Source organism: Chiloscyllium plagiosum, unplaced genomic scaffold (genome assembly GCF_037043375.1).
Source record: "Chiloscyllium plagiosum isolate Xiang-an unplaced genomic scaffold, Cpla_swu_hap1 HiC_scaffold_10, whole genome shotgun sequence".
In the NCBI taxonomy this organism is placed as follows: Eukaryota; Metazoa; Chordata; class Chondrichthyes; order Orectolobiformes; family Hemiscylliidae; genus Chiloscyllium; species Chiloscyllium plagiosum.
The window spans coordinates 35078282-35104702 of record NW_028270148.1 but is presented as its reverse complement, the minus strand read 5'-3'; the positions used below and the strand labels follow the sequence as shown (position 1 = coordinate 35104702).

The following is a 26421-nucleotide window of genomic DNA, read 5'->3' as shown; positions in this document are numbered from 1 at the left end:
ACAGCATCACACAGGGCAGCTCGCACCTTCAATACATTACCTGGGTCGACATGACACCAACTGTTAAAGTCAAGATTAGAGTGGTGCTGGAAATGCACAGCAGGTCAGGCAGCATCTGAGGAGCAGGAAAATCGACGTTTCAGGCAAAAGCCCTTCATCAGCACCTGCAGTACCCACTTCTACCTGCCTGACCAATTGTTAAAGTTCGCTTGAGAACGAAACTTTTTAAAAAGCCTTTGTGATTTACATATGAAAGAACTGAAACCAACATGGTCATTCTAAAAGATGAGAGACTTAACAAACAATCCGGGTCTTTTTCAACATATAATTTCTCATAATATATCATATCACACTGTAAACTTTTGCTATAAATTCTGTGTCTTACAATCTTATTCTCCACAACCACCTGATGAAGGAGCAGTGCTCCGAAAGCTAGTGCTTCTAACTAAATGTGTTGGACTATAACCTGGTGTTGTGTGATTTTTAACTTTGTACACCCCAGTCCAACACCGGCATCTCCAAATCATAATTTATGACTTGTGATTAAAGGGTGACTTCACACCATGTTGGTCTGCTGTTAATCAATATTGGTCTGCACACATCTGGATTGAATGAATTCTGTTCCCAATTTCAATTATAGTATTTTACAGAATAGAGCTGTCATTGGTGAAAGCCCTCATACGAATCACCTGACAACTCAGTTGAGTAAATTAGTTCAGCTGAAGATTGCTCTCACACCTCCTCCCACCCCGCCCCCTGTAAAAACGCCATCCTATTCTCCCAATTCCTTCGTCTCCGCCGCATCTGCTCCCAGGAGGACCAGTTCAAAATACGCACAACACAGACGGCCTCCTTCTTCAAGGACCGCAATTTCCCCCCCGACGTGATCGACGATGCCCTCCACCGCATCTCCTCCACTTCCCGCTCCTCCGCCCTTGAGCCCCGCCCCTCCAACCGCCACCAGGACAGAACCCCACTGGTCCTCACCTACCACCCCACCAATCTCCATGTACAGCGCATCATCCGCCGTCACTTCCGCCACCTCCAAACGGACCCCACCACCAAGGATATATTTCCCTCCCCTCCTCTATCAGCTTTCCGTAGAGACCACTCCCTCCGCGACTCCCTTGTCAGATCCATACCCCCCACCAACCCAACCTCCACTCCCGGCACCTTCCCTTGCAACCGCAGGAGGTGCAACACTTGCGCCCACACCTCCCCCCTCACTTCTCTCCAAGGCCCCAAAGGAAACTTCCATATCCGCCACAGATTCACCTGCACCTCCACCCACATTATCTACTGCATCCGCTGCAGCCGGTGTGGCCTCCTCTATATTGGGGAGACAGGCCGCCTACTTGCGGAGCGATTCAGAGAGCACCTCTGGGCCACCCGGACGAACCAACCCAATCACCCTGTAGCACAGCATTTCAACTCCCCCTCCCACTCCACCGAGGATATGCAGGTCATTGGACTCATCCACCGCCAAACCACAACAACGCGACGGTCGGAGGAGGAGCGTCTTATCTTCCGACTGGGAACCCTCCAACCACAGGGGATGAACTTGGACTTCACCAGTTTCTTCATCCCCCCTCCCCCCACCTTGTCTCAGCCGAATCCCTCCAGCCCGGCACCGCCTTCCTGACCTGCAGTCTTCTTCTTGACCTCTCCGCCTCCACCCTACTCCGACCTATCACCCTCACCTTGACCTCTTTCCACCTATCACATTTCCAACGCCCCTCCTCCAAGTCCCTCCTCCCTACCTTTTAGCTTCTCCTGCTGAACACTCTCTGCTCATTCCTGAAGAAGGGCATGTGCCCGAAACGTCGAGTCTTCTGTTCCCTAGATGCTGCCTGACCTGCTGTGCTGTTCCAGCAATAAAGTTTCAGCTTTGATCTCCAGCGTCTGCAGACCTCACTTTCTCCTCGAGGAATACAGAAGGAGAATGGGGGAATTAAGTAAACTCCTATCAATGGAATAAAATGACAAACAAAAAACACCGTGAGCTGCATGGTGGCACAGTGGTTAGCGCTGCTGCCTCACTGCGCCAGGGACCTGGGTTCAATTCCCGCCTCAGATGACTGACTGTGTGGAGTTTGCACATTCTCCCCGTGTCTGCGTGGGTTTCCTCTGGGTGCTCCGGTTTCCTCCCACAGTCCAAAGATGTGCAGGTAAGTTGAATTGGCCATGCTAAATTGCCTGTAGTGTTAGGTAGGGGTAAATGTAGGGGTATGGGTGGGTTGCGGATCGGTGTGGACTTGTTGGGCCGACGGGCCTGTTTCCACACTGTAATGTAATCTAATCTAAAAGTAAATCTTTAAAGAAACAAATTTCTTCTAAAATATTTGTTGACTTTATTAAAGAGGTTAAGATTATTTATTGTGCTCCTGTCAGAGCTTAGTGCCATTTGGCCCATAAGGGCATGTTAGTTCTCTGTACAGTAACCAACTGATCCAATTTCCCTGCTCCATCTTTGACTTGAGAAAACATCAGGTCTTTGAACATTTACAGCACATACTTTTCTGACCAATGGCTTACATAATGACAAAGCATGTGCAACCTGCACAGAAATTCCTAAATTGTACCTTCTCTTCTAGCACTAGTGGATATTGTTATGACAATGCTTTATATTTTATATCAGAGCACTTTCCAAGGATTGTGGAAAAAGGTGTATATTTCAAATTTTGTAGACATGCCTGGAGTGCTTCTTGAAAAGAGGCCACCGAAAGCTTCTTTTTAATGGCAGTCCTCTGGAGCAGATGAGCAGGCTTTCTAGCTCAAAGATAGGAACACTACCACTGCACCACAGGACCCCTCAAGTCTATTACAAGCAAGCTAAGGTGGAGGGAAGTCAGCTGTGAACACTTTGCTCATCTGATCTATTATTGACACCTATTTGTTCTACTTGAAAGTGTTTGAAAGATCATCTCAAGTTTGTAATTCCTGAACAAGCTATGTCTGCCAGACTTCAGATACAACTGAGCATAATTGGTGACTTGACCACACATTTCAGAGCAATGCACTAAACAACATCCTATGATTCATCCTTTATGCTTTAAAGAATTAGCTATTAGCCAAAGTGATGTCTTTTCAGAAAGCCGATTTTCTGCAGAGAAATATGTATTTTCCTGTAGAGAGTGTGTATGTGTGTATTTGTTTGTGTTTTGGGGATTTTAAAAAATCTATTTTTTATTGAAAAATAGATTTTTTTTTTTAGTATTACAAGTACAAAACAATATAATTCAAAACAGCACAAAAAAAACCCCAACCTCTCATGTACAAATGTATAAACATATATAGAAAAATATAGAATTTTTAAAAACCCCAAACTGGCAATTTAACTAAATAACCAGCAATAAACCAATAAATAGTAATAACTCAGCCCAGCCAAACAAAACGCTCATATGTTCACAGTTCCTCCTCCCTGGATATTGGACTCTTAATACACAATCGTTATGGCTGTATAAAAGCCCTTGTGTGGTAGATAAATCTGTGACAATTTATTCCAAAAAGGGCTGCCATGTATTATAAAAATTCTCAGTTTTGAGGTGTACCATATTTGTCCAGAGAAAATCCAGGGTAATATGCTCCATAACAATCTTGCGCCAACCCGACATGCCTGGGGGGTTTTCGGATATCCAATCGAGCAAAACATTTTTTCTTGCACAGAACATGAGAATATTGAAGAGTTTTTTTTCTTATGTGCGTCTGCAGGAAATACAGTGGGCAGGCCCAAAAGGGGAGAGATAGGGTCCTTCTTCACCCTTACACCCAAAATCCTTCCATTGCGCCCGCTATAGCACTCCGATATGTTTGAAGCCTATCGCAAGACCAAAGACAATGGGTAAAAGTGCTCGTGCAGACCTTGTATTTGGGACATGCTGAAGATACCCAAATATCCTCCCATTCTTCTGAGGAGACTTCAACACTTAGCTCTCTCTCCCACATCCTGCAGAGTTGATCAAATTCATCTGAGGGGGCACCCCCCCCCTCTATGTCAGATTTGCAGGGATCAGTCAAAAGTGTGTTTTTTCTTTTGAATAAAATCCCTAACTTGAACAAAACAAAAGAGATCTCTATTAGATAACTCGTACTTCCGTACTAACGGATCGAAGGAATTGCTACGTCCCCCTCAAATAAATTGCCCATGTAAGACACACCCCTAGCTGCACAACGTTTAAATCCTCTCCGATCAATCATCTCCGGTTGAAAACCCGGCATACCCACTAAAGGTGTGAACAAAGATGTTTTGCCAATATTGCCTTCCATCTGCCGAATTGCCCTCCATGCTTTAACAGTATTGATGACTATTGGGTTATGGTATTATTCCCTAACTGTCCTCATTTTGTCCAAAAACAGCAAACTGGTAAGGGGCACCTTGCCTGGAAGGCATCGATATCTAACCATATTGAAAGAGGATCCCCACAAACCCAATCACTCGCATAGGTCAAAAATGAGCTTAATTGGTAATTTTTAATGTCTGGAAGGTCTATTTCCCCCCCCAAATCTGTGAGGCAGTTGCATTTTGGCTAATTTAATGAGGGGCCGTTTACGATGCCAAATAAAGGAGCTGAACCACCTGTTCAGCCTCCTGAGTATTTGCTTATTGAAAATCAGGGGGAGCATCCGTATAGGGTATCGCAAACAAGGGAGAATATTCATATTAAGCGCTATCCGACCCAACTACGAGACTGAAAGTGCCTCCCATCTTTGAAGATCTTGTTTAATTTTTTCCAAATAATTGGATAAAATTGGCTTTGAACAGCCGATCCAGAACTGGAGTAATGAATATGCCCAAATACACAAAACTCCCCTGTGACCATCTAAATGGGAATCTATAGTCGCTCTTCTTCGTGAGGCATAGCCTCTGATTTCGCGAAATTAATCTTGTACCCCAAAAAAGCAGCAAACGCACAAATGCGTTGTATCAGGCGAGGCACTGAAACTGCTGGGGTCAAAAAAATTAGGACATCATCTGCATACAATAAAATCTTATGTAATTTTGACCCCACTTTTGGAGCTGGTATATTGGGATCCACACGAATAGCCTCCACCAATAGTTCAATTACCAACGTAAAAAACAATGGTAAAAGGGGACAGCCCTGCTGGCTGCCCCTAAAAAATATTAAAATTGCTTTGATCGTACTCCATTGGTGGTAACCGCTGCGAGAGGGCCACCATAGAGAACCTTTACCCATCTCATGAAGACTTCGCCCAAACCAAACTGCTCTAGAGTATAGAAAAGATACGGCCACTCAACTGGGTCAAGTGCCTTCTCTGCATCTAGAGAAATCGCCAATCCCTGTATTGACTGCTGTTGGCTTGCTTGAATTACATTAAGCAGCCTCATAACAGTTTTGGAGGATCTGCGACCCTTTATAAAGCCCACCTGATCCTCTTTAATAATAGAAGGTAACACGGTCTCCAGCCTTAACGCAACAGTCTTAGAGAGATTTCGTGAACTCGTTCACCAGGGCCTGGAAAGTAACCGACTTCGAGAATACTGCAGGCTGAACTACAGTCCCAGTCTCTGATGCTCCTCCTCCCTTTTTCAGCATCTCTGGACAGCTAGAAACATAGGTAAGTTAATTTTTAGAAGTTTCTTGAGACTCCACGATTTTTTCAGAGTCCCAAGATATCGCGATGGCCTGGGTTGGGCGGGTTAAAGGTTCGTCCAGCTTGTGCTGCAATGCAGAGCTCTGCAGTGAGATCTTCTCAGGTGGCCACCATCTTGGATCCCCCGTGTTTTGGGGATTTTTAAATGGACTGTATTTATACTTATTTAATACTGAACTTGTGTGATAACCAAATATTGTATCTTTAATAAGTTTTGTTTTGACAGTCCCATAATTGTGTTTATTAAGGAACCTGATTAGCAGATCTTTTTTGCTTAAAACCTGATATTGATAAGTGTTGATTATCTTGGTAACTGGAGAAACTATATTTTTATTTTATGTTGCAACTCTCAGAAGAATGGGAGTAGAATAATGGTGCTCCAGCTTCAATCGTAACAATAAAACAGTTAGGTTGTTGAGCGAATTCTTGCAAAGCACTAGATTCTTTGAATTTTTTTTTTAGCTGATGAAAGCACCAATTTCTTCCCCTGGCATGAAGAGCTGGCAGACTGTTTATGAAGTAAAAGAGAGAACAAAATTACTTGATATGGAACTGTTCAAGGATCACTGCATTATGATATTGAAGTACTCCGATCACTTATATCTGCATGTGTTTTCCCTTGATGAGCCGAGAACTGTTAAGTGCATCCAGGTACGTGGGGAATTCCCAGTATTTTTGACCCATTATGTTATTGTGCTGTGCACAACACTTACTCTTCAGTAGTGAGAACTTGTTAGTGAACTGTAAGGGCTTCAATGTGGCTAGCAAGTGTGAAATAAATATGTAGTTGTAACAAATTCTGAAGCATGGTGGTGTTCGTCAGCAATTTGTTTTTTAAATTACTTATTCTTGTTTTTGCAGCTTCCTCTCGTCACTAAGTGGGATTCTCAGGGATGAAATCCTAAAATAATGGCCAGTAATTACTGACCTAATGGGATCATTTGTCTGAAAACTGATATTTCTGCTAATTTCTTAATGAGTGGTTGCTGACAAAGGGACAAAGCATTTTCAGTATCTTTGTGCAAAATACCATGCATGGCAATTGCTACAAAATGTAGTAATGACAAAAAAAGTGTATCTAGAAATTGTCTAGAAAATCACAGCCAGTATTTCAGTCTGGAAGGTGTGTGAAAGGGCAAAGGAATTTGAGTGTCCAAGCTCCTTGGGAGATTTGGCATTGTAACTTGATGAGACCAAAGCAAAATCTGATGGAGTTGGCAGTTTATCTGTAGAGGAATAAAATATAAAAATCATGGGGTAGTGATTACCCTGTATAAACATCTAATTCAATGGTATGGTATTATTTGTCCTATTGACTTCTGCAATAAAGAATTTTGAATCTTTAGAGATAATGTAGTTACATTATGGTGTTGCCTGATACGAACAAATATAAATAACAATAAAGACTTGGAAAATTGGTGCCATTTTCACTAGTTCAATGCTAATGATGGCAATATGATAGAAATTTTATAAGTTCAAGAAATGATTGATTGAACAAAACAGATAAAAGTAGAAGGCTGTCAGTTGTTAAAGAATCCAAAACCAGGAGTCACAGGTTTAAAATTAAACTCAAGCAATTTAGAATTGAGAGCAAGAGTAATGTAGAGTTTTTGTGAGGTTCTTAAATCACTTTTGAGGTTAATGGTAGAGATTACTTAAGATTAGTCAGGTGGGTGAAGGATAAGCAGCTAAAAGGATACAAAAATATATTAAAGTTGATTGGGAATATTTGTTCAAGTAAGTGATAAATTTGAAAATAGACTTGACAATGGCTGGGATTTTCTAGTTCTTTCTGTGTGGCTTAGCATTACAGCTGATGTTTTCACAAATGTTTAAATTTCATTTACATTATAGGTTATATGCATGATAGTTAAAATCTAATTAATTTATTTTTAAAGTTATTTCTCTTAAAGGAAAAATACAGGATTTTTTCATATTCGTATCAATTCCTGAGCTAATGGCATTTGTTTCTTGGTTGCCACAACTATTCTGCCTCATTACTAATGCTGTGAACCATGTTGCAATCTCTTGAGCAATATCTGCTAAGGGACATCTGAATCTGTATCAAAACTTCAAACTAGATGACTTTTGTGGCATGAATTGTATGACTTGGTCTGATGTTATTTACACCAAATAGAAAAAATGTTGATTAATTACAATAATGTTAATATCAGAACCAGCTGATGCAAAGGAGTCAAATTATTTTGTTACTTGGTGCAAAACATTATGTTAGGACCAACCTTGGGAGGAGTAGTTGCATTTAAACAATACCTTTTATTTCATTAGCTCCCATCTTGGGCCTGTGTCATTGAGTCTGAGGATAATCTAAAGTATGAGACAAACAAGTTTTCCTTTCGACTGTCCTCTCCAGTACAGCCACCAATGAGGCTTCTGTATTCAATAGAAGATAATGAGCTCCATATTCAAGAAAATGGATTTAAAACAACAAATATAAGGGACTATAAAGTGACTTACTTAAAAGCACCAAGCATGGTAAGATGTGATGTAATAGTTATTTATTGGACTTAACTGTCAATTTGAAAGTTTGGAATTTAGCCTTTTCTTTAAGTTGAAAATTAGCTTCTCGGGATCTGTGTTCAGGTTCATTCCCCAACAGACTGTATGGACAGCAAATGCCTCCATTTTCCATGCACAGAAGTCTGCATCAGCAAAACACCAGCCTCATCATATTATTACTGATCTTGGACTAACTCTGAACACACTTTCACTTCACTCTGCTTTGGTGTTCATTGACACTTTACATTATGGTGGTCCTAATAGGTTACTCTGCGTGAGGAGTCACACATCCATATCACATGCATCTGTACAGGGTTATAATGCAGCTGAATTTAGTAACAGGAAAGAGTTCCACTTGATCTATGCCAACTAATCAGTGATCATAGCCTCTTCAATTTAAAGGTCAATGGCATGTATCCTGAAAGATGAAAAGATGTCTGTATTCTTGATAACTCTTAACTGCCTGGCCCAAATAATTAATTTGCACTTGACTTTGAGAATATTCCAAAATATGCTGAATTGTCGCAGAGATGGGATGTGGGGCTAGTAGGTTGTGTTGATTCTATTATTGGAATGTTTTTTCACAGAGGGCAAACTACAGTTTTGGTTGTGTGTAGAATGCAGTAGAGTTGGGAGAGACAAAGAAGATCAATGTCAGACTTGCACATAACTGGAGAAAGTATTAACATTATTATTCACTTCTTGGAAACTAGTTTGAGGCTCAAGCTCAATTTGGAATTCATAAGAGGTGAGGCTGGATTATTTACCAATTTCATATTTTGGAAGAAATGACACAGGACCATGAGGTACAAAGCAATTAGGATTATTGAATAACAGATCATATTTAATACTCAACATAATGTTCTGAGGCTTATTAACTAATCCAGACTCTGCTGAAAATTATACTGGAAGTCAGTTTATGGTTACCAGTGTGATATACTTGCATCTGCTACAAATTAATACAATTTTATACTAGAGCCTGGTTTCATGTTGGCAAAACAAATTCGTACCTATTTTGCACCATTTTAAAAGAGATCACGGAAACTGTCAAATTCTGCTCCATTCCCATTAAAACATCCTGACCAAGCAAGAGTTTTCCTCCCTGACCTGAAAGTTAAGATCAACAGTTACCTTCTACTGCTGCTGCATCTCCGTACCAACAATGACCAAATTAATTGGCACCCTTTCTTCATGCTACAAAAGAATGAGTGTTCCTTTTTTCGAGTCCGCTTATTTCATCATTGTTTGGTTGAGTGCAGAATGCAAAGCTTTCACTTCTTGTTTCCTTTAGCAATGTTTACAAACGATGGTGTTAAGTTAATAGTGCTTGATTTGTTTAATTCTTTTTATATGCAATTCATTTGCTTTTTAAAAAAAATATGTAGAATCTTGTGTCAGTTAATCACAAAGAGATTTGGCTTAAACTTTAATGATCTATAACAAGATAATACTATACACAATACATGTAAGGAAACCTAGGCTATTTTATGATAATCACAAGGTAAAAGTATTGGGCATTATTAAGGATAAGACCATAAGACATAGGAGCGGAAGTAAGGCCATTCGGCCCATCGGGTCTACTCCGCCATTCAATCATGGCTGATGGGCATTTCAACTCCACTTACCCGCATTCTCCCTGTAGCCCTTAATTCCTTGTGACATCAAGAATTTATCAATTTCTGCCTTGAAGACATTTAGCGTCCCAGCCTCCACTGCACTGTGGCAATGAATTCCACAGGCCCACCACTTTCTGGCTGAAGAAATGTCTCCGCATTTCTGTTCTGAATTTACCCCCTCTAATTCTAAGGCTGTGTCCATGGGTCCTAGTCTCCTTGCCTAACGGAAACAACTTCCTAGTGTCCACCCTTTCCAAGCCATGTATTATCTTGTAAATGAGGTGGTATCTATTGAGTCATGCTTCCTCTTTATAAGAAACAAAAAACATAATCAACAACACCCTCACAGGCATAAAGCTCACCAAGGAGGAAGAAACCGACAACAAACTCGCATTCTTGGACATCACAGTCGAAAGAAAGGACAACGGAGAACTACAAACCTGCGTATACAGAAAACCGACAAACACTGACCAAATACTTAACTACACCAGCAACCATCCCAACACACACAAACAAAGCTGTATAAGAACACTATTCCAACGAGCCACCACACACTGTAGCACAGATGAACTTCGGAAAACAGAGGAGAACCACCTATACAACGTATTCAAGAAGAACGGTTACTCAAAAAATACCGTGCACAGATTCCTCAAGAACAAACCACGACAAGCAGACCAAACACAGCCAGAAACCCTAACCACCTTACCATACATCAAAGAAGTTTCAGAAATGACAGCCAGACTACTAAGACCCCTCGGAATCCTAGTAGCACACAAACCCACCAACACTCTCAAATAAAAACTAACAAACTTAAAAGACCCAGTACAACCCATGGACGAAACCAATGTCATCTACAAAATTCCATGCAAGGACTGCCACAACCACTATGTAGGACAAACAGGAAGAAAGTTAGCCACCAGGATACATGAATACCAGCTAGCCACAAAAAGACATGACCCTCTCCCTCGTAGCCCTACACATGGATGAAAAAACCACCATTTCGACTGGGACAACACATCTATCCTGGGACAGGCTAAGCAAAGCCATGTCAGAGAATTCCTAGAGGCCTGGCACTCCAACCACAATGCCATAAACAAACACATAGATCTAGATGTCATCTATCAACCCCTTGGAAAACGAACAGGAAATGACATCACCACAAAACCCCAGGAACCCCATCCAGGAGAAAGATATAAATAGAAAGCAGGAGACAACAGCTTTGCTTTACTTGGAGGTCGGCACTGATGATGTTACCTAACCAGGTAATGAAACATCTGGATATCAAACCTACAGCTCAGCGAGCAAACCTACACCCTAAATACATAACAATTAAATGTTTGAGAACTAAAAGACGGGTGAGAGATAGGGCACGCTTGATCACAGAGATGAATTCACGGTGTCAGGTCAAAATTGGTACTGAGCTATGAGCTGTTAGGAGAAAGAAATCTAATAAGCATGATAATAGGAGCAGGTTGGATAAGAATATGTAGCATTACAGGACTAATGTGGTAAATTTAATTGTAGAAGTAGATTTCATGAAATATTCATCATTCTTATATTTTAATGAGACAGTAATGTAGAGAAAAATATTTGAGAATGTGACCTGTAACATTTATTTACATTGTTATTTGTATTTCAGGATGGCACTTTGGTACCAATCACGGTTTTTCATAAAACACCATTCAATAAAATGAACAAAAAACCTTTGCTAGCCCATGTGTATGGAGCTTATGGCATCGACTTGAATGTTGACTTTAAACCAGAACAGATGGTGCTATTGGAAGATGGTTGGATTTTAGCATATTGTCATGTTAGGTACTGTCTCCCTGCTTCATTTTATCAATTTAAGGTGTTGCCTATCAGTGTGTCAAATTATGTTTCTGGTTAAGGTTGTTGTTTAATTTTACAATTCCTTGTTTGAGGTTTCAGAAAGGTAAGTTGCTTTGTGTTTAATGTCACTTATAGGTTTGGTTTTATTTGTGGATATTTCTTCTGAAACTGATTTTCGTTTCTCAGAAAATGAAATATTTCTAATTTTATAATCAGCAAACCTGTAAGAAAGGATTGCCTCCACAGTCTGAGGCTAAATCTGAGCAATATTTTTGTAAAGACAATAATGCTTCCTTGCAGAGGATTGAGTTTAACCTTTTGATTACCTTCTCTTATATTTTTGTATCAGCTTATTTTCCATTTTTCTCTTTCTGTTTAAGAACAGAAAATGATTCACTATTATGGACATGTCTACTAACATTGTAAGGCTGAATATTGGAGGAACAGTTAAAGTAACAATTACCATCAGTGAGGGTAATGTTGTTGGAGAGAGATTTTAAAGAGGAGTCTTTCAGCACAAATGGATCTTTGTGGAATGAACTGCCAGAGGAAGTGTTAGATATGGATATAATTGCAACATTTAAAAGACATTTGAGTAGGAATGGTTTAGAGGGATAGAAGCCAAAAGCAGGCAAATGGGACTAGCTTAGTTTGGGAAACCTGATCAACAGGGATGAATTGGACTGAAGGGTCTGTTTCCATGATGTATGACTCTTTATTTGGAGCTCCTCACAAACACACTTTTGAGGAGGTCTCTGGAGCAGATTAACTCTCCCAACAAAGTACAGGATATTTATATACTCCACATTACAATGATTGCATGCAACATTGATCTCAGTGCTTGCCACATCCCCTTGGACCATTATGCTCCTCCCCAGCAGGATTGTGTGGGTGTTGTTCATTAACTTGTGAAGCTGTGATTATTTATTTTCCTGAGGCCATAATGACCAATGGTTCCCAATGGCCCTTTTACAATGCTATCTGTTTCTGTGTTTGTTATCTGTTTGTACTATTTGTTATATGTTGTCCAGTCCTTGGTATTTACACTATTTGTCATTCAGTCCCCCTTGTTGGCAGGATGAGGGCTTCTCTCTATGTGTACAGCCATTTGTCTAAAGGAATTCAGCTCAATTCCTTAACATTAGTTTGTTAATTGCATTTCTAATTGCAATATACCTCCATGTATAATATACCATTGCAGTTACCTAAAATGTCTTTGATTATGGTGGGTTCAAACCTTCCCTTCTACACTTTACTAAAGAACAAACTTTTGGCCTCGTTGTTACTAGGGGCTTATCTAGGTTTTTCAAGGATATTCCTTATTAGGACTACTTCAATGCCCAGTGTTGACTGTCTGGGGAATCTAATTTAGATTTCTGTAATGTTTAATACACTAAAGTTATAGTTGCTACAGTTATTGTACAATTATATGTGTATAATTACCTAGAGAGTCTTAATTAATGTTAGTCCAGTTTCTCCCTTTTCTATCTATACTAAATAACAAGCTCCATCTGAGCTTCCATTAACAGAAATGTCTGTTCTCTACGTTCCCACTCTTTCCCACTAAGATTTCTATGAGGCACTTATTTATCTTATCTGGTTGACATGTATATGAAGGCCACAATTCTGACTGTGGAAACTGCTATGTCCAACTAATAATTTTCTTCAGCCATCTTATGTTAGCTAAAACCATAGTCAGCCATTTCATGTTACCTTCAGCCATGGGCAGCTCCAACAACATACAACTCCTTATAGGAAGCTGTATTTTACTTTTGATATGTTACACAAAGCAGATCCTATTTTAAATCAGAAATAACTAATCATACCTTATGAATAATGGCCACAAGTGTGCAAGTGAACAGCTTAAAAAAAGTTTTTTTTTTATCACGTACACATACATAAAACCTCTAACTTTATCTCAGACTTGATAGAGGCTGAGGCAAGAAAGTTGGATCATAGCTCACAATATGGAGTTCTGGGAGGAATGTAGGAGTAGACGTACACCATTCAGCCCGTCAAGCTTGCTGTGCCATTCAGTCTGATCATGGCTGATTAAATACTTCAGTGCCTTTTATGCACACGATCCCTATAACCCTTTACACCTTGTAATTAGATAAGGGATAGCCGAATGAGGCCCAAATGGCCATTTTTGATTTTCAGACTCCACAATATGAATGAATAAAATGTTTTAAAACTTAACTGATCAGGCCTTTTCTTTCCCCAATTACTCTTGCTTGCTTCATCTGACAAGGAGATCACTATATCCACTGGTTAATTAGTAGTTAAGTGACACCACTAAATTGTCCAGCTATCTTGGTTGAAGTAGCACTTCTGTTATTTCCATTGAATGTTTTTCTCACCTGCACAGAAGACTGGTTTGAAATGGAAACCTGTAGAAAGGGAGCAGGCGGTCTAAGTTTTCAGATCTCTCAGGAGATTTCTAATTGCACTGGGAAGCAGAGGTAAAAATAATCCTAATGTCCCTCCCTCAGTTCAGTTTTTTTTTAGAAAAAGCAGCGGTTTGTCTGAATGATTCACCTGACATCAATCCATTCTTATAATTTTTAAGACTACATCACAATCATGGAACAGACTTAGGGACACCGAGACTAATTATCGTCCTCCAACATGGTCGTAAGTGCAGTTAGCTGGCTAAACATATTCAGCCTCTATGGCCTTCACTGTTTTCATGGCTGAGGCATTATAGATACCAAACGAAAGCTTGCTTCCAGTTTGTGATGTATCGCTAGTAGGAGTAAAGCAAAGGTTGAGAAAAAATCGCATATGTCTAGACCACCAGACCTTTTCAGGTCATGGTGCTTTATCCTTTCTTAACTTCTCGATCGCCTCAACGTATCTGATGAGAGTCTTCATAGTATTTCTCTTCCATTTTTCTGTTCTTGCTTCATTTCACTTAGGCATTAATCTGTTGTGATTTAATGGGCATATCAGCAGCTTTTGTTGTCTCTATGTCACCTCCAGAACTCCTCCTTTAATTTTTATTCATTCATAGTATGTGGAAATTGCTGAGCTAGAATTTTTGCCCCTCCCAAGTTGCTCAGAGAGTCATACTCCAGAGTCACATGTTAGCCAGATCAGGTAAGGACAGCAAATTTCCATCCCTAAAGGATACTAATGAACCAGATGTATTTTTATGGTAATCAACATTGACAACTGTTAGGCCAGATCTTTATTTCATATTTTATTGGATTCAAGCTTTACCGTCTGACATGATGGAATTTGAACCAATACCAACAAAACATTTTCCTGGAGTTCTGAATTACTAGTCCAGTGACATTCAACTACACCATTACCTCCCCTAAATGTTCTTCATTTTCAACTTGCAACATCTTAGCAATCCCATCCAAAAAAAAAGCATGCAGTCAGCTTCCAGAGATAGACTAATGACATGCAGCTCTGGTTGTCCAACCTCTCTCAAATCCGTTACTGCCCCTACTTTTGGACTGCCTGTCAGATATCCAGTCTTGGATACCTTATAATTTCAAGTCAAGAAACAAATGATTTAACAAAAAACTGCCATTACTTCTGGATGTCCCAAAATGCTTCATTGCCAAATATGTAGTTTTGAAGTGAAGTCATTGTTGTACAGTGAGCAAACATGGCAGCTAAGATCCTGCAACACGATGAATCTCCAATTATTTTATTTGTCTTTGTTAAGATATAATTGTGGGCCAGACTTATAACAAAATGTTGTCACTTTTCTGCAAAACAATTTGACAGCCTCTGGCTTGAGTATGCATACAAGTGAGTTTAGACTTCTTTGCTTCAATTAACCCTTCCGTGGCTCTAACCAAACTCCTCCAGCCTGGAACTTTCAAGCTCAAACCTTGTACTGCAGTAACCTACTTCTAAATATTTTGAGCTAACTCCTTGCTCCAGGAAAACTGTTTCCTTGTTCCAACTTTATCCAGGATGTCTGCAAACTGTAACCAAAAGATTTCCAAGCTCTGCTTGTTCCCCAAAAGCAAAGAAAATCTTGGATCCTTATAAATAAAAACAAGCTAATGCTCCTCAGTGTTTATTCTGTCCATTGTAAACTTTTCTCAATTTAAATAAATTCCCATTCCCGGAACTATTTCTGTGATACTAGTTTCATTAAACCACGGCTCTAGATACTGACATTAAACCACCTCAAACACATTGACCAAAACCCTCTTACCACTAGTTCAAAATCCAAACTCTAAAAGTTAAAACAAAAAATAAATTGTATGTTACATTTAAGTGTCCAGAAATAGCTATTCCATTGCTCTTCTGACTAGCCTTCCTTTTTCTTTCCAGAAACTTCACGTCATTATAAATTCTGTTTGGTTGTTTCCTGCCCCACACCATGTCCAACTGCCTATTTTCCATACCTTGGACCTCACTCATCCATATTAATGCATAACCCTTCAACCCCAGTGAGCTCCACAAATTCTGAATTACTCTGACTAAGGCCTCTTGAACCTCTCCACCAAAGGGCATCATCCTAGTTCTCTCTCACTCTTGAATTCTGTCCCTAAAGTTCTCCACCTCTTTCTCCTTTAAGAAGTCCCTTAAACCAACTTTTTGTTCACTGTGTTTTCTTCGGTGTCTGTGATTTCTGATCTTTCTGAAGCATTTTGAGAGAGTTTTTCAATTTTAGAGGTATCATATGAATATGTACTTGCAAAAGATGGAAAATACACATTTACAATGTTCTGGCTTTGGAAAATGTCTAGAGAAAAGAAAAATGAAATATTAAACCAGGGAGAGTGTTATCCTTTCCTCATATTATAAAGTTGTTTATGATTTCCATTATTTCATTCATTTGAATGTCGAATAGGCTGTTTTAAAATATTCTAACACTTTATGAAGAGTTTGGCTTAATTAAGTAAAGGTCATATTTTGTATATTGAATTGATTGATTCCAACATATATTTTATTGTTCAAACAGAAAATGCAAGTCAGGTGAAATTTAATGAAAGGTCATTGACCTGAAGCATTAATTTTATTTTGCCATCCGCAAATACCACCTTACTTGCTGAGTATTTCCAGCAATTTTTTTGCTTTTTGTTTCAAATAGCCAGTATCTACAGCGCAGTATTTTGCTTGCGTATCTGTTCTAATCTATTTTTCTCTTCATACCAGAGGAGGTGGAGAGTTAGGTTTAAGCTGGCACAAAGCAAGTCATTTGGACAAGAAGCAAGTGGGTATATACGACTTAGAGGCGTGTCTTCATTATTTGCACTCAACGGGATATTCAAACCCCAGGCGAACTGCTCTCACAGCAAACAGTGCAGGTGGAGTCCTAGCAGGGAGCTTATGTAATGTGTCACCTGATTCCATCAGAGCTGTTGTTTTACGAGTAAGTCGGAAAATAACTTTTTAAGTGTGTTAGTTTAAAAAGTATTGTAATTATTGTGAACTAGGATCACATCCTCGGGTGTTTCCTATGGTATTGTTTAAATTTAGATCCCCTGTCTCTATTCTCTGTCTTGGTCATATTTTTCTTGTTTTTTTTGTCTGAATGCATGTCTCTCCTTCTCTTCCCATCCATTTTTAGGTTTCACTGTCCCTCTGTATTCCTTAGGTCAATTTTTAGTTATTTTGCCTTCTGGTTCATCTGATTAGTAAGAAGTATGGATACCAGTCAGTTAACAGGCATTGAAAATCCCCAAGGCAACTGACAAATTTTGGATCCAGAGTGATAGGAGTGACCCAGCAATTACGACACAATGGCTTTGGGTTGATAGGTAATGTGTCGCAGGTGTCCAGAACATCAGTGAGAAGCAAAGGAAGTAGAGGCCCTACATCTCCAGATCTTACCCACCTGATTGCCCCTCACTTTTCACTCACTCATACATTTTGTCCTTTCGCCCTCTTCTCAGCTATATTCCCTTTCATTGTTTAATTTCACACCTTCATTTACCCTTCTAATATTTTATGTACTCTCCCATTGTTCCTTTCCCATCTTCCAGTGCCACGCCTTGCCCATCAGACCTGCCAGCAAATACATTCTAAGTGCAAATAAATGTTAACCTACCTCTCGGCAGGTAGCACATGAACCCAGACATTCGAGCGCAGTGGTAGGCCCATGGAAATGAGACCAGCCAGGACTCTCGGGTGGAACATAAAGTACAAGCCCATGGCAGCGAGGCAATGCTTAAATCCAAGATCAAAAACAGAAATTGATGGAAAAACTCAGCAGATCTGGCAGCATTTGTGGAGAGAAATCAGAGTTAATATTTTGGGTCAAGTGACCCTTCCTCAGAATTTAGTTCCTCAAAATTTGAGTTTTCGGGAAGAGTCACTCAACCTGAAATGTTAACTCTGATTTCTCTCCACAGATGTTGCCAGATCTGCTGAGTTTTTTCCAGTAATTTCTGTTTTTGTTTTTGATTTACAGTATTTGTGAGTTATTTGTCTTTTTTCTTAAATCCAAGGTTGCAAGTGCAGGAAGGAGTGACAGCTAAAGCTGTAAGGAGGGAATAACTTTCCCCCTTAGACCAAAGATATCAGTGTAAACAAGTGGAAAGAGAGAGGGTGAGCTATCAAAACCATAAAAATGATGAAGGTATCTGAGGAGTAAAAGAATTAACAAGGGAAGATTAGAACATTTGGTTGCATCGTAGACTGAGAGGGGATTGTACCAGATTGTTGAAGTGCTGTATATCTTTTAGGCGCAATGGATGTGATGTGATGCAAGTTTCCTATAAGCTTAAATAATAATAACATTGTAAAATCTCTGGGATATTATTTGGGAAGATGTTAACTGGAATTCACCGTTCTGTAACCTTTTAAAGTAAAACCCATCTTAAATTCTGTAATTTTAATAATATAGATTTTTCTGTTGAGTATTAGTTGTAAATTAAAAATCATTCCAACCAACTTAAGTTTTTCATTGGAAGTATATCTCTGATAACACTCATACCTGAATTTAGCAAGAATGCAGCTCCATGGGTGTTGTCATCTTGGTTCAAATCTGTTTAAAAGGTTGTAGGTTTAACATAACTCCAAGGACTCAAATACATCATCTATATATTAAAGCTGTGCAGCATCAGAAATAATCTTTCAGAATGGACCTTCAAGTAGCCTCAACTCCTAGTTCAAGTAGAAACACAAGATCTCACAGCTCTGTCTGAAGAAGAGATGGACACTTGTCCCAGTGCCTTCACTAATATCTATCCCTAAATCAAAGATCTCCAATAAAATGTTAATTTAATTGACGTTTGCAGTAACTTGTCTGCATATTTACTGTAGTATTGACTATATACTGATTATGTAATTTTGGCTGCAAGGAATTTTGACATCTTGAGGATATTAACGGCACAATTTAAATGAAGTTCTTTCTTTAATGTGACCAAACGTTTCTTGCTGAAGTAACTTTCGTTCATCAGAAGGTTTGACCTTTTTTTAATCTGTAGGCATAACTGTAGTCACTCCCATCAACACCTGATCTCCATATTTCCAGCTATAGGAAGGTAATCAGCAAACTTTTAAAAACATATTTTTTCCATAATTTGTGTGTGCTAAAGAAAAGTGTTTTGTTACTGCCAACTACATTCTGACACGGTGACGATATGGATTAACATTACTGAATAAATATCATGTATACTTGTGTACTTTGAGATTATTAATAAGAGCATTATTAATGAATTTAGAAAATAGGGTCAAAAACTATAAATCTCTCCCTTTGGCCCCTCCCCCACACACATGCACACTGTTTTGGACAATATTTAGAAATGTCTAGTTTAATGCAAATATTAAGTAAAACCCTTGCACTGTACCTTTCAATCGCAGTGGTGTATCCTGGAATGCATTAATGAAGGTTTGAATTTAGGAGGACAGTCAACTTTATAAGTTGCAAAAAGTACACATGACCAAGGTAATGTTCCAAAATAAGGTAGTTTTTATCCAGATGTAAAGTAATTGCTTTCTTTCACCATTAGTTGGCGCTGTAATTCAGAACATGTGCCTAACTTTACCCAGAACTAATTCAATAAGGGGAACTTCTTTGAGATAACTATATTTCTAGGATAAATGCTGTATAATGGTCAAAACTATTTCATATTACAAAATTTCTGCAGTATATGTTGGTACCTTCTTTAAATGGAATGTTGATCCTCAGTCCATCAATGAAAATATATTCTAAAAGCAATTTTTGCTGCTTCCCATTGGTTAAGGCTGTGTAAATGGAACAGGTAGATCTGTGGAAATGAAGTTAAGCTTATTGGAAGCCTTACCAAGTTTTCTCATTGACCAAAATCTTCTAATCTTTAGTTGCCTATCAGAAAGTATACTGGAGTCTTAAGGTGTTCATACTGGCTTGCATGAGTGAAATTTTGGAAATGAAGTTGGTCATATCCTGAAGGAGAAACTCTAGAGATTGATCAGTTGATGCAGAAGAAAGGATGAATGCACACCTGCTTTTCCTTGTCGCTAATCAAAACAAGGGAGATTAGATTGGGGGAACTTAACATCTTCACATCTCAGGGGTGGCACGGTGGTTCAGTGGTTAGCACTGCTGCCTCACAGCGCCAAGGAACCTGAGTTTGATTCCAACCTCTGGCGACTGTCTGTGGAGTTTGCACATTCACCCCATATCAGTGTGGGTTTTCTCCCATAGTACAAAGATGTGCAGGTTAAGTGGATTGGCCATGCTAAATTTCCCATAGTATCAGGGGATGTGCAGGCTGGGTGGGTTGACCGTGGGAGGTGCAGAGTTACAGGGATGGGGGTGGGTCGGGGTGGGATACTCTTCAGAGTGTCGGTGTGGACGAGATGGGCCAAATGGCCTGCTTCCAAACTTTAGAGATTCTATGAAAACACCCAGCAATTACAGGGCACTCTTAGTCAATGACATGGTATACAGATGCATCATGTTGCAGTAGTGGTAATGATGAGAAAGAAGGAGATTTGATTCTCATTTTGTGAGTATCCTGATTGATCTGTGCTTTGCTCTCACTAAGTCTGTCTGCTAACAGTCAGCAGTTGCCCTTCAAATTCTCCATCATAATCTTTATGTATAGCCAATGGAAGCTATTATGACAGAAGATTTGTAAAATAGATCATTGTTATACATTACACTTTTTTGCCATGTTGTTTTCATGTTAATACTAGCTTGTAACAATAATAATTGCTGACTGGTCAGAACTTTTGTTCACAGGCTCCTTTCCTCGATGTTCTCAACACCATGCTAGATCCTACATTACCACTCACTATTGAAGAGCAAGAAGAGTGGGGAGATCCTTTGTCTGATCAAAATATTTTTAAATGCATTCAAGCTTATTGTCCATATCAAAATATAAAGCCGCAGGTAATTTTGGATGGCAGTTGTAATGGTAAGAGTTAACTGTGCTGGTGCTGAGGATGCAGTCTAGTAACAGTGAGAGGTAAGTTTATAATCTGTGCTACTCATCCTGATTTGTCTTGTCAATGGGGACAGGCTTTGAGGAGTTAGTGATTTATCGCAGGATTCCTAGTCTCTTACCTGCTCTTTTTAACTGCAGCATTTCTATGGCTAGTGTAATTAAGTTTCTAGTCGATAGTAACCTCCAGGATGTTGATAGTGGGGAACTCTGTTATGGTAATGCTATTGAATGTCAAGGAACAATCATTGGATTTCTCTTGTTTTTAAAAATGTAAGTCTAATGGATATGTTTGTGAGTCTGATACTGATACAATTATCAGTGTTGAGATGCTGATTAGTCACAATGCTTCTACTATAGATGTATTGAATGAAAACAACTCCCTCAACGCCATTGGGCTTAATGGCTCTTCCAAACATTTCGTATTCTTGATTGAAGTGGTAGATCATCAGTTCAAATTATATCATTTTAACTTCAGTTTTATGGCTTACATCACTGATGATTGTTCATGTTGCCCATGTTGACATTTTGAAATTAAGAGGTGAAATAATGTAGTTTGAGAACTCTTTTTTTTCAATTTTTTGAGAAAGTAATTTAAGCAAGAATTAAGATTTTAACACAGCTTTTTTTTTTCAGAAATACCCATCTATATTCATCACCGCCTACGAAGATGACAACCGTGTGCCATTGTCAGGGTTGCTAAGATATACCAGAAAACTGAGAAATGTTGTGGCTGTTAATGCATGTAATACAACAGGTGAGATTGACTACCACAAAATATGAGTTATACGTGTAAACTCCTTGTGTTGTTTTTTATCACTGCAAGCTCATTCAGAAGGTCAGGAGGAATGGGATACAGGGGAACTTAGCTGTCTGGATACAGAATTGGCTGGCCAACAGAAGACAGCGAGTGATAGTAGAAGGAAAATATTCTGCCTGGAAGTGAGTGGTGTTCCACAGGGCTCTGTCCTTGGGCCTCTATTGTTTGTAATTTTTATTAATGACTTGGATGAGGGGATTGAAGGATGGGTCAGCAAGTTTGCAGACGACACAAAGGTTGGAGGTGTCGTTGACAGTATAGAGGGCTGTTGTAGGCTGCAGCGGGACATTGACAGGATGCAGAGTTGGGCTGAGAGGTGGCAGATGGAGTTCAACCTGGATAAATGTGAGGTGATGCATTTTGGAAGGTTGAATTTGAAAGCTGAGTACAGGATTAAGGATAGGATTCTTGGCAGTGTGGAAGAACAGAGGGATCTTGGTGTGCAGGTACATAGATCCCTTAAAATGGCCACCCAAGTGGACAGGATTGTTAAGAAAGCATGTAGTGTTTTGGCTTTCATTAACAGGGGGATTGAGTTTAAGAGTCGTGAGATCTTATTGCAGCTCTATAAAACTTTGGTTAGACCGCACTTGGAATACTGCGTCCAATTCTGGTCGCCCTATTATAGGAAAGATGTGGATGCTTTGGAGAGGGTTCAGAGGAAGTTTACCAGGATGCTGCATGGACTGGAAGACTTATCTTATGAAGAGAGGTTGACTGAGCTCGGACTTTTTTCATTGGAGAAAAGGAGGAGGAGAGGGGACGTAATTGAGATATACAAGATAATGAGAGGCATAGATCGAGTCGATAGCCAGAGACTATTTCCCAGGGCAGAAATGGCTAACATGAGGAGTCATAGTTTTAAGCTGGTTGGAGGAAAGTACAGAGGGGATGTCAGAGACGGGTTCTTTACACAGAGTTGTGAGAGCATGGAATGCGTTGCCAGCAGCAGTTGTGGAAGCAAGGTCATTGGGGACATTTAAGAGACTGCTGGACATGCATATGGTCACAGAAATTTGAGGGTGCATACATGAGGATCAATGGTCGGCACAACATCGTGGGCTGAAGGGCCTGTTCTGTGCTGTCTGTTCTGTGTTCTATGTTCTAATGTTTGAGGAATTTCAAGCAAGTTACTAATTATACCAGTGACCATACCGTGTGCTGACTCCCCTCAGATTTTAGTACATGAAAGTTGAGTACAGGATTAAAGACAGGATTTTTGGCAGTGTGGAGGAACAGCAGGATCTTGGTGTGCAGGTACATAGATCCCTTAAAATTGCCATCCAGGTGGACAGGGTTGTTAAGAAAGCATATGGTGTTTTGGCTTTCATTAACAGGGGGATTGAGTTTAAGAGTCGTGAGATCTTATTGCAGCTCTATAAAACTTTGGTTATACCGCAATTGGAATACTGCATCCAGTTCTGGTCGCCCTATTATAGGAAAGATGTGGATGCTTTGGAGAGGGTTCAGAGGAGATTTACCAGGATGCTGCCTGGGATGGAGGGCTTATCTTACGAAGGGAGGTTGAACTCAGACTTTTTTCATTGGAATAAAGAAGGAAGAGAGGGGACCTAATTGAGGTGTACAAGATAATGAGAGGCATAGATAGAGTTGATAGCCAGAGACTATTTCCCAGGGCAGAAATTGTTAAAAAGAGGCGTCAGTTTTAAGCTGTTTGGTGAAAAGTATAAAGGGGATGTCAGAGGCGGGTTCTTTACGCAGAGAGTTGTGAGAGCATGGAATGCGTTGCCAGCAGCAGTTGTGGAAGCGAGGTCATTGGGGATATTTAAGAGACTGCTGGACATGCATATGGTCACAGAAATTTGTGAGATTCATACATTAGATTTACCTCACATGAGGATCAATGGTCAGCAAAATATCGTGAGCTGAAGGGCCTGTTCTGTGCTGTACTGTTCTATGTTCTATGTAACTATACTACAGAAGTGTGAATCATTCATGTTTGTCACATTGCACCAAACACACATTATTTTCACTTCAACAATACAGCTTATGTACTAGAATCTCTGAGGGGAGTCAGCACATGGTACGGTCACTGATACACAGATAGTTGTAGACTATTGATTAGCACTAACATGCCAAACATAAGAAGAACAGGGTAATGAGACTGTGCTTACCTCTTGTTAGTAAGTTGGTTAGGCCACTTTTGGAATACTGCATGCAATTCTGGTCTCCCTGCTATAGGAAGGATGATGTGAAACCTGAAAGGGTTCAGAAAAGATTTACAAGGATGTTGCCAGGGCTGGAGGGTTTGAGCTATAGGGAGAGGCTGAATAGACTGCAGCTATTTTCCCTGGAGCGTCGGAGGCTAAGAGGTCACCTTATAGCGGTTTATAAAATCATGAGGGGTATGGATAGCATAAATTGACAAGGTCTTTTTCTGAGGTGGGCGAGGTGAAACTAGAGGGCATAAGTTTAAGGTGGGAGGGGAAAGATTTTAAAAGGGACTTAAGGGGCAACTTTTCCATGCAGAGGGTGGTGCGTGTATGGAATGAGCTGCCAGAGGAAGTGATGGAAGCTAGTACAACATTTAAAAGATATCTGAATGGGTATATGAATAGGAGAGGTTTAGAGGGACGTGGGGAAAATGCTGGCATATGGGACTAGAAAATTTCTGATATCTGGTCTGCATAGAACGGTTGGACCAAAGAGTCTGTTTCTGTGTTGTGTTGTACATCTCTGTGACTCTAAGTCTTTAGCTACAGTTGAAGATTCTAGTGATGGAAGTTAGTGCAGTCTTTATCTACTCTTGAAATTGTAGTTGACAATCTGTATGTTCATTATTGTTCATATCACTTCACCAATGCCAAATGTCAGCTTTCCACGCAAATCAATGCTTTTAAAAGTATCGTAAGTACGTGAAGAAACCTTTGTACCATTCTATTATTTATTAACCAACTGTTCTAGGTTATTGAGCATATTTTAGCTTGCATTTGCATTCTTTGTATTGAAACATTTGTTAATGATTGTACATCTCATCAATGAATATCATCACTTCATTTACTGATTGCTACAAATAACTCCAAGCATAAAAACCAACCTTATTGCTGTTTCAGTAACAATTAGAAAGGATAGAACCAAAACTCGTGGCTAAATGCCATGGTATATTTTCCAAGATTTATGCCAATGCTTCAGCCTACATGTACTCAATGATAGTCCATGGACAGTGTTCATATTCCCTGTGACAGGTTCTAGCCTCTGTGCAGTTCCCTGAATGGTCAGCTTCCCAACATTCAATGACGTATCAGTTCCATGTTCCTGATCCTGAGCTGTGCACGGTAGAAGCCACAGGGATGTTGAAGGGTCTTCACTTGGTTAAAACTAATCTGTAGAACCAGAATGCACAGCATGAGAGAGGCGGGTTATTGTCTGAACAATTGTTAGAGGAGAATATGAGAGTCGACTTGGCCCATCTTCTGCACAATTATGGGTTTTACTCGATTCTTCTCCTTGAACAAAGGAGTAGCTCTACTTTTCTATCTGTTACTTAGTCATCAGATTTTCATTATCCTAGGCTGGCTCATTTAACACCATATAGCTAGGCCATTGAGAGTCTGAATTGTGTTGTAATTGTTTTTTTAAATGAAATTTGTTGTGTTCTACTAGTCCTTTATCACAACATGAACAATGATATAAATGATGACTGTGTCATGATGATGGCTCAATACCAATATCTGGCTTTGCTGGTGATCAGCAATAAACAATGCGGAATTGCTGTAAAATTCAAGCTAAAGGAAATAGCAAGATAGAAAGAACCTACCAAACAGGCAATCTACTACTACATTGTAATCCCAAGCTTTAATTATAGAAGTGTTTGTAATTTGATGGAGGGATAATAGATTCATGAGAAGTAAATGACCTTTGTGAACACTCATGACAACAATAGGTTCTTTGACTGCATGCATCATGGAGAGAAAGTAACATAAAGACATGCTGGAAAAGTGTCAGAGCTAACACAAATACTATGTAAAGAATTGTATTCAAAGTATGTTTAAAAATACTGAAATATATTCTTCTAAGACTTCACAATTAAAATCTGGATAGATAGGCTGTTTTATATGAATTTTTATTCTGATATATTTTTGCTGACTGTTTGTTCAAATGTTAATTATGAAACTATTTGATTTTTGTTAGACTCATAACGTCCTTTCCACCTAAGTCACTATTCTTTTTGATTTTGATTTATCTTTTTAATTTTTATTTCCCACTCTGAATGACTATCAACACCTATTATCTGTTTACCAACAATTGTTTTCTCTTACTCTGCTCTGTTCCTTTGTGTGAGCCACTCCAGTGCGTTCTCCCGTCATTAGTATGTGTGACACCTTTCTAACTCTACAGACTTGCCTTGTTCGATCTAAGGTAGAATTTCCACTTTGTACAATTGGCGATTCAGAAAAATACCAATGATTTTGAGATTTCTTTTGGGTTTCTGCTCATTCTTGTATTTAGAGATATACAATGAATCTACACAACCATACAGATTTTTTAAAATAAATTTTTCTTGATATATTTAAGTGTGGAAGCTTTCCAGTTTAAATTAGTTATCATAAAATACTCATATTCAATCTCAATCTCAATATACCATCTGGATAATCCTATTTTAAATTTCAGAAAATGTGAACCATTTGCTAGTTATAGTAGAGTAAAAATAAACTAT

General features: G+C 39.4%; 1 protein-coding gene and 1 long non-coding RNA gene across 3 annotated transcripts in view; one reads left to right on the top strand and one right to left on the bottom strand.

The window, feature by feature from the left end:
* prepl (prolyl endopeptidase like) overlaps nucleotides 1-26421 on the top strand; it is a 51740-nt gene that overhangs the window by 21491 nt on the left and 3828 nt on the right. The window contains exons 7-12 of one of the 2 annotated variants that reach the window (XM_043695644.2): nucleotides 6076-6264; nucleotides 7900-8106; nucleotides 11386-11561; nucleotides 16704-16920; nucleotides 20722-20871; nucleotides 21560-21680. In XM_043695644.2, coding sequence (XP_043551579.1) covers nucleotides 6076-6264; nucleotides 7900-8106; nucleotides 11386-11561; nucleotides 16704-16920; nucleotides 20722-20871; nucleotides 21560-21680 — 1060 coding nt within the window. The remainder of the gene's footprint in view (nucleotides 1-6075; nucleotides 6265-7899; nucleotides 8107-11385; nucleotides 11562-16703; nucleotides 16921-20721; nucleotides 20872-21559; nucleotides 21681-26421) is intronic. The other variant, XM_087991273.1, reaches the window with a different exon arrangement.
* Nucleotides 9177-24441, bottom strand: LOC148148936 (uncharacterized). Its single transcript, XR_015758382.1, has 3 exons — nucleotides 23879-24441; nucleotides 18487-18537; nucleotides 9177-9237 (listed from the first exon to the last, which is right to left on the bottom strand). It is a non-coding gene; the product is annotated as an uncharacterized LOC148148936 (long non-coding RNA).